The 9,134-nt window shown below is 40.9% G+C and overlaps 1 protein-coding gene across 6 annotated transcripts in view; it reads right to left on the bottom strand.

Annotated features, from left to right (window-relative positions):
* The window catches only part of DYNC1I1 (dynein cytoplasmic 1 intermediate chain 1), a 174,060-nt gene that overhangs the window by 83,188 nt on the left and 81,738 nt on the right, over positions 1–9,134 (bottom strand). For all 6 annotated transcript variants that reach the window (XM_008629916.2, XM_008629918.2, XM_008629917.2 and 3 more), the window contains one exon: positions 745–834. In XM_008629916.2, the coding sequence (XP_008628138.1) occupies positions 745–834 (90 nt within the window). The remainder of the gene's footprint in view (positions 1–744; positions 835–9,134) is intronic.

Genomic DNA, 9,134 nt, shown 5'->3' with positions numbered 1-9,134 from the left:
CCTCCTTCTAATTTAAAAGCTAGGACAGGCCCAAAAAAAGGAAAAGAGACCCCAAGCATATCTACGACATCCAGTGACTTGAGCAAGTGTCTCTTGTCTGCACCAGAAGCAAGTAGTAACCTGAATTTTTGTAACCATGCAGAATATCTCAATACAGAGTAATGGACAGAAGGGCTGGACCTGTCTGGCTTCAGGGGTTTTTTTAAGTTCCTTGAGGCTGTTCCCACAAAACATTTTGATTTTGACATTTAACATTTTTCAAGTGAAATTATTTTCTTCGGGAAGATTCCTGACTACCACTAGGGTTTAAGTTTGTTCCTCTCAAGCAGGCAGACAGTTATGGGCTCCAAGTACCTTTGAAGACCAACAAACTTTATAGAGCTGCTGGAATGCCTGGCATTCCCATTTTAAACCTTTCACGTAAGCAGGGTATTTGAGCCAGAGGACAAATTAGTACCAGTACTGGGATCCAAGAATCTCTACTTTGTTTTCAAGGTATAAAGACATGTAGCTTCTTCTAAACAGTTCAAGTCTCATGTATTTTGCAATCTTCTCAGGCCTACCAGCTGGGTCACTGGGATACAATTTTCTGCTTTTATGCTACTCATATGGTTTTGAATCAATGAAACTGGTGATTGTTTCAATTTCAGTGCTCTCAATAATGGAAACTACTTATGAGAGTAACTACTGGCAAGATCCAGTCCTTTAAACATCTAATACCATGCTGTTCACTTTTTAAAGTACCTTCTTTCACTTCCTGCTTCTGGTCCTGATTTTCTGTCTCTAAGTCATCCTGTGCTTTTGGCTCCACCATCTCTTCATCGTCTTCATCCTCTGAAAAAAAAATGAAGAAAAAGATTTGTGAGATTCTCCTCTTTAAGGGGCCTGGAAATTCTATGACTTCTTTAGAATTATAAACTGGTAGTAAACCCAGGTAAAGCAAAGTGCCCAATACATGGAACATCTGCATTTATGCTCAGAATGGCACTCTCAGACATTTCCCCCCGACTGCAAGATAATCTGCTCGCACAGGGCACCTGCCACTTCTGTTCCCCATAACTTCCCATCTCAGATGTCAACTGAATATCTCCCTGACCTCGGATATGACTTCTCAGATGGCATGAGGACAGATACAAACATCTTTAGCCTGGCAGCTATTCCACAGCTGGGACACCTGCTATCCAGACAACTCATTTCCAATTCAATTCTCACCAGATTAATTTGTCTTTTGACCTACAGGAATAGGTTAAACAGAAATCTGACCTCAGGTCAGATGCCACTAGCAAGGAAACAAGCATGGCACAGTTCTGAAAAGTCATCACCATCAACTGGGGGAACACAGCAACCAAAAGTGGCATTTGGAGCTTAGGAACCATTCTCGCATTAATACGAATTTAATGAACACTAAAATTTGACACATGTCAGTTACTACCGCCAGATGTTTTAATGACCTTTCCTGACCTATGCAAATGCATCCCCCCCTCCCCTTCCCTCCCCACACCCACATGTTCTCATTTTAAGGGCAAACCATTCACTCCTTGATGTTTCTCTGACGTTACAAGGGTTCTAATTGCCCAGACCAAAACATAATACAAGCAGAGCTGGAAAGACAGTGATGAACCAAAATGGCTCAAAGTCTACCCAGCCCTCATTACTTGTTACCAGCTACAGCAATGTGATACATATTCCCGGTGCCCAGGGCTGGCACCCAACCCACTCACATTCTTGAGAGGATCAAGACACACAACTTTCCAGATTCCGTGAACTACAAGGACTGAAAATAGCCTGAAAGTATTTAACAACTAGGATGAGTAAATCCATGGGCTATGGAGGAATTATGCTGCACTTATTTTGGACCTTGACAAACCACCTTGGCATAGCAAGGCATATCAAGCATCACTGGTGCCCTGTATTGGTCCATGGCATGAGAGAGTGCATGTTGTCCTGGCCCTGGGGCTTTCAGCCATCAGGAAAAACACTGCAGTTCCTCTGGGGCTTTCTGAGCAACCTGCTGTCACCATACAGTTCCTCGTGTCATGGTGCTTCTCCAGGCACACTTCCTGCTCTAACCTGCCATCTTAATGGGGGAAACATATCACTAATCTCCAGCTGGCTGGTAACTGGCACCCTCTCCTGTGAAGGCTGGCTGCAATCAGTCCTGGCTTCTTGTGAGATGGTGGTGCTGACAGGTTGCATTCCACCAACAGGAACATGCAGCTGTATTTTGTTTTCAATAACGTAATAGACACCATACTATTCCCACCACATGGCCTACCCTAGCACTTCTCCCAGAAGCCCAGAGGGGACATGCTGCTAGCTGCCATATAGGCCATTCACTTAGGAGTTGGACTTGATGATCTTTGTGGGTCCCTTCCAACTCAGAATATTCTGTGACTCTTGTGATTCTGTGGTATCTTGGGAAGAGATCATGGCCTAGCCACATACTATAAGGCAGTGTCGCAGCATGGACAGATATGCTTTTCCCTTTTGGAAAAATTAGGAAATCTTGGCATAAAATCTGCCATCACTCCCCTTACTGCTAGTGACTGCAGTGGGGAGAAAGAGAAAGCTCATCTCCCCAGCCACCAGGGAGGAGGGATAACCATGTGCTTCACAAGCTTGAAAGACAGGAGGAATCCAGCATGGATGAGGAAGCATTTCCAGAATTAAAAGCACTACTAACAAATGCCACTCCTTTATCAGGGATTTTTCAGACCATGGAACTTGAAGTGGAAAAACGGTAGGGTACTCACGATGCCTCCCTTTGGTGCCTACATTTCTCTAGGTACCCCTACACAGAAGGACTAAAGAAGAACTTTTAGAGAGCAAGCCAGGGCAGTTCAGTTTGGCAGGGTAAACACATTGCTCTGTCCACTGGCTGAAAGACAGATAACATCCAACACAGTCAGCAGAGAGTCAGGAGGGGTAAAAAAAGGTCCTTCTGCCATTGGTGCTAGTGGAGATGGGGATGTATGGAAGAGAGAGGCACTCCCAGTTTCAAAGAATGGGTGAGAAGTGTGAGTGCCTGGCACAGCAGGGAGTGAACACTCTGCTAACCTCAAGTACCATGCACACACAGATAGGATCATACAGTGTACAGATACGTACACACAGACACACTTATGGCAGATACTAATAAAACCAGCTCCCACAAAAGTTTTGTGAGTCTTGCATTAAAAGTTTTCATTCCCTAAAGCACCAGCTCTTGGAACCAGCTGTTTACATATGGATTTCAGCTTCCATTTTTAACCTGTTTCCAACCTGCCAGCTTGTGCAGGAAAGTCTCAGAAGGTGAAGGGTTTGAGAAAATTTCCAGGCAGCAAACAAAAACTAAACCAATATTCAACTGATTTTTAAGGCTTCTTGCAATGCTTTTTTAATGCTTCACTTCCAATTTGGTAATGGATAGGGATGATGTAGCAAATTTAGAACCTGAGATTTAGTAGCAGGTTTTCAGATTGAAGGGAAGCAAATTTATCCCTGTTCTCTAGAAGTCCTTGATCTCCCTCATTTTGGGCATCAAATTATTTGCTTGCCTATAGCCCTTTCCTGCTTCTAATGCAGAGTAGGAATGAATGGAAGTAAGTAAAGGTTATTAAAACACATGCTGTGCCTTTTTCCAAGGGCACAAACATAAATAAATTCATTTTACTGAGAAGGCAGTGCAAGAGTTTTTAGCAGATTAGACAATTTAGGTGTCCTTATTTATTTAGAGAGAAATGTATACACAAACACAGAGAAACTCAGCTAAAAGAATGATAGGGTTGTGAGCCAAATGCTAAAATGTTAGCAAATGCCAGAATTTGGATTGCCTGGGCACGATTAGCTCCTTTCCCCTCCCCACGTGTAGGCATGATGACATAATTCTGGAATTTCCTCCCTCTTGAGTGGTTGGCTTCATTTTCTGGGTGCTCAGCAAGAGACACCTGGGGCCTGAAATGCAGAAGTGCTGAGAGCTGAAGCCAACTGGCCCTGTGCTTTGAGTGGAGAAAGTCTTAGGGAAATTCTACACATGCAAAGGCTCCCACAGCTCCCTCTTTCAGCTTTCACTGAAAGTTATCATTCTGACATTTTTGTCCTTTCTCCCCCTGTGATTAAGTGCTTTTGCAAGATGGCAATAATCTTGTAAAAAAATTAGAATTTTTACCCTGCACAGATGTTTTGCAGAGATATGGTCATCAGGATTTGTGGCTTAGTAAGATGCTGTTGGGGAAGCAACAGCAAAACTAAACCTTGGAAATGGATTCATGTTTTTATTGTGTTCAGTGTAATACTTTGATCATGTGCACTAACATGAGATCTGAGGCCAGAGCACTGAATGGAATAAGATAAAAACCAGAAAGGTTAAAAAACTGCCCCCTATTGACTGGCTGAAGCAAGAATCTGTTTAAGAAAAAAGCCCTGTATGTTATCATGCAATTAAAACTGTATCATCCTACATATTCAAGAGGGCTAATTAAGAATGACCAAGAAACCTGCATTCTGGACTACCCAGTGTTGCTTGGCTCTGCAACCTAAATGCTTATTTGCCATAACTTTTATATATATATACTGCACACTATTTAATGCCAATGTACACATCCTTACACATGTTCACAGTACATACATTTGCTTTTGTGCCTAAGTATGGTTATGCATTTGCACATTTGACTGCACATACACATACACTAAGAATAACGGGAAATGCTTCAGCCTTCATTTTCCTGAGTTTTATTTAAATGTGACGAAGATAGAATTTATTGTACATTTACTAGAGAATCTGTGAACATCTACACAGTTATTCATTTCCACATGTGCCCACTCCAGTTGCAGTAATTGTCCAGGGAGATGAAGAAACTTGTGTAATTCCTGAACATACATAGCCTTTCCCTTATAAGAGCATATCTGATATTAGGAAGTTTAGAGAAATAACTTTTTAACTGCTTACATCACGATAGTAGGAGTCTTCTAGTCACATTTGGCAAACACAGAGATGCTAGCAGCACCAGTAGTAGTGTTACACCCTGTTCAGAACAGGACAGGGTGTAACACTATCAGAACTCAAATGTCTATTAAACGAACCACATGAAAAAGAGCTAGTAATGAAGAAGTGTATAGGTGTGTGCAACACTTCTCCTTTGTAGATATAAAAGGACTTTGCAAGGAGTTTGCAGTTTTGTTATGCCCAGTTACCACACAGAAGCTGACAGACAGGCCCACTCACTGCAGAACACTGAGCAGACCAGCAGCTTAGGGAAGATAGAGTGGGCTTCAGAGTTTCAGCCTCGAGTCCTGCCCACTAAGGCCACCCTGCTTTTTACTGTAAATAAACAAATCCTCAATGGAAATTATTATTAAATGCTTGGATAATGATGTTTCTCTACTGAAGCTGGTGGAGCCGTATGTGGGATTAATAGAGACTGAGATAACTGGACCAAAAACCTTTTCTTCTAAACTCAAGAGTTTGATGACTCTCCAGGCTCTAGGAGGTGGCCAAACACTCTGAACAGTGCTTGACAAAGTAGAAGCAGAGCAATTGTTTTCATCTTGGTATTAGCTTGAATACTCCTGCTCTAGACCAGAAGTAGTCTTGTCTGTCTAAAAGCCTGTCTGCTTTTCCCAACTACAGAAGTTGCCCTAATAAGAGCATGACCTCTCCCTACAAACCTGGAGTTTTTTTGTCTGGGTGTAAATACTAATTTTCAAATGTTATCCAGCTACTAGCTCCAATGAGCCTGCTCTATGCCTGGTCTTTGCCTAGGCCACCACAACCACTTGCAGTAAGTATCCAACTGTGAATATGTAGCCAACTCCCTGGCACCTGTAGAAGAAATGCCCAGATGTGCTGAATTGGATCAGGTATTCACAGAGAGTACAGATGATCTCAGAAAATCAGACCCTGCATTTCTGCAGTGCTGGACTATTTAATACCTACTTGGACTTTCCAGGGCTTTTATATGCTGTATTTACTTTTACAGCATATAAAAACATACCAGGCACATTCAAGACAAACTAGAATACTAGAATAAACAATTGCATCTGAGAGGACTGCACATGACGTTGGCTTAGGGTTTTAATTCTTCAGATGAATACTGTTTTGCCATTTTTTGATTGCCAGATTTAGGCAGTTAGCACTGGTACCGCTCAAATAGATTACTAAATAGCTGATTTTTGGGGGGATTTATGTAGTTATAGGTCTCTGCTCTGCTAATACATGTAGCACCAATTAAACAGTAGGCAGCATGTTGTGCATTCTTCTTGGGTGGAGGATTTACACCTCCTCAGACCCACACCTCTGAAGCTAAGAAGTTGCAGCTTCTGTGTATTGTTTTTAGTATTGACAGCTATACTGAATTAGACTGATAGCTCTGGTTTTAATTCTGGGTAGGTACAAACAATTCCTTTGTTAAAGACACAGCTTTAAAATCGCAATTTAATTAGCATCACAATTATATACTTTATTGACTGAGTCAGTGATATATGAGAAGTCAGTGGGTTATTATATGGGGTTTTAGATCAACATTGACATTCCTTCAGTGCATGAGAAGGATCAGCCATGCATATGACACATTCAATAAAATCAAGTGTCTTCACAAAAAGCAGATTCCATATTTGCAGCTATGAAATACCAGAAACCGCTGTATCAGTTTTATATTTACAACTGTTCAAAATAACTTTGCTGCTTCTGTTATGCAAGAACTACAAACTGAACAAGGACAAATGCATCGTATTTATATTGGCAGAAGTCCGGACCAAACAAATTGAATACTGTTGGCATTATCCTAAGTAGGAGTTAAAACACTGTCTTTCCTTTATGAATACATTCTTTCCATCACTAGCAAAATATGCAACAAACAAGGGAAGACATATTTTTTTCTAATAGGACTGCCTGACATTCCACAGTTTTGAAAATCTGTGATTTGCAATCTGGCTGAATGACCTATTTTTCATAAAATGTCGTTTTTTGAAATATGTCCAGTTTTTCACTTTTGACTTTTTGACTTTCATCTTTTGACTGCTCTTTGAAGCAAGAAGAGAATTAATTCATCAGTGGGTCTTGTTTGCAGAGTGGGATGTGACACTGGATGTACACTGGGCACGTTAGTCATCCTAGATGGAAATATTGTTGCATTAGGGCTCTTCTTGGCAATAGGCAGCTGCCTTCTAAAATGTATTTAGCCAAAGCAAGGAACACTACTCAAACCTCAATACCAAGAAAAAACCCAGAGCTGAACAGAGCTTGCCCTATGCTCCAGGAAACAGGCAACAAATTTCAGATGAGAATTTCATGTGAGCTGGAGAAATATATTTGCAGGCAAGAATCATATGCATGTATGGTAGTGCTGCTCTCTACCCAGGAAAGTACTTAAGTGTGCATTGGAGGAACATAAAAAAGTTCCAGGTCATCCCTGTGAAGCTCCACATCCATGTTAGAGAACACTCCCAACACACCATCTCGTCCTTATGAACTAGCAAAATGAAGCTGTGCTTTCCAATGGCCATCAGATGACAAGAAAACATTAGAAAAGGAAAGGATGGAATTGATGAATGAATTTCTGGAACCATCTTATGGCCACAGCACCTATAAAACTTGAACAGAAGTATATGATGTTCTTCCTTCGCTTCCCACGTACAGGATTTTAATTATCTGAAGAAAATGGTCTGTCTGTATGTTACTTGACTGCAGTTCTGCAAGAAAAAATCACGGTGCTACAAGAACAGACTGCCTAGCACCTTCAAACTCCCCTGATTTTGTTATCTTTGTTATCTTTTGTCATGTTTTGTTATCAAAGTGCTGTGGTGCTGTTACGTTAAAGAGAATCTTTGCACATTGGCAAAAAATGGGCTGTAGGAATCACACTACTTGTACCAGAGTCAAGTATATTAACAGAGAAATTTTAAAGAAAATATTGTTCTAAAATTTATGCATAAAATAATATAATGCTTGACACATACCATTTTAATCCAGAAGACTGCAGGGCAGCTCTCCACGGGATTAACTTATTTAGCCTAATGTCTTCCACAGTAAGTAGACTAGTAATGACAAATCAGTTTTAAAAGTGAAGGACTAAGGGAAAAATCCTAATTTTCTTGATTCTTGTAAAACTAAGTACATCTCCCATATCTCTGACACATCTAAGAAGGGCTTTCTGATCTCATCCCTTATTCTGCAATGCAAATCTCTGCAAGACTTCACCCCTCATCCCATAAAGGGCAGGTGTTATTACCAGCCATTACAACCAGATCCCTAGAGTCCTCCTCTCAGGCTTCAGCTATCCTTATACAAGCACAATGAAGGAAATACATATTTCACCCCAAAAACAAACACTTAGCCTGGCTGACTGAGAGGAGTCATTTAGTTCAGAAAATTTATTTTGCCTACAGCACAGGCCTTGCCTGTGCTATTGCCACTTAAAAATTTGTCCTGAAATTTACTACACTTCCCTCTTAAAACAAGCATACCGTATAATTTTTACTCAACATTTCTTCTCAAAGCTCTCCTTAACAACTACCACATTCAATTACTCCTGGTCATGGGATTCTCAGGTCCCCAGAATATGATTTCTCATAACCATCTCTTGATCTAGGGTTACACCACTCAGCTCCTGTCCCTATGCCTCTTCCTGACTTGTGCTTGCAGTCAGACTTCTTTTTGGTACATTATGAAGACGGATCTTAATTTTCCATTTTGTGACAAATGATAGACTAACAGAGCCAAATGGCAAGAAAATGTTGCAGAAAAATATGCTTTACTGTAGTATCTCACTAAGCTCTTCATAGCCCTGACTGCAAACCTTTGCACTGGTTCAAATATTAGGATCATTGCTTCAGAATACAATAATTTCTTTACCAATTAAAATGGAAAGCTGCTTCTGATTCTTCAGGGAAGCATTTCTCTAACCCAAGAAACTGACTTTCCAGTTCCTTGGCCTGAACACAGTTTTCAGTTGTGGTGAGAGTCTAAGAATTCAAAGTGTCCCTTGTTTTTAGTTTCTGGTCGGTCTAGACCAGACGTGGATTTTTCTCTCCTCTTTTGGACTGTTGCAACATCACACTGGTTGAAAGCATTTTTCAGTCCCCAGAGAACTAAACTGCAAAGTACCCCACTGGAGTCATCACCTCTTCTAGATGACTCCCTTTTCTCCTCTCTTTCC

The sequence above is a fragment of the Corvus brachyrhynchos genome, unplaced genomic scaffold, assembly GCF_000691975.1.
Source record: "Corvus brachyrhynchos isolate BGI_N302 unplaced genomic scaffold, ASM69197v1 scaffold142, whole genome shotgun sequence".
Lineage (NCBI taxonomy): Eukaryota > Metazoa > Chordata > Aves > Passeriformes > Corvidae > Corvus > Corvus brachyrhynchos.
Note: the sequence above shows the minus strand (reverse complement) of the source record. Positions and strands in the feature narration are given on the sequence as shown.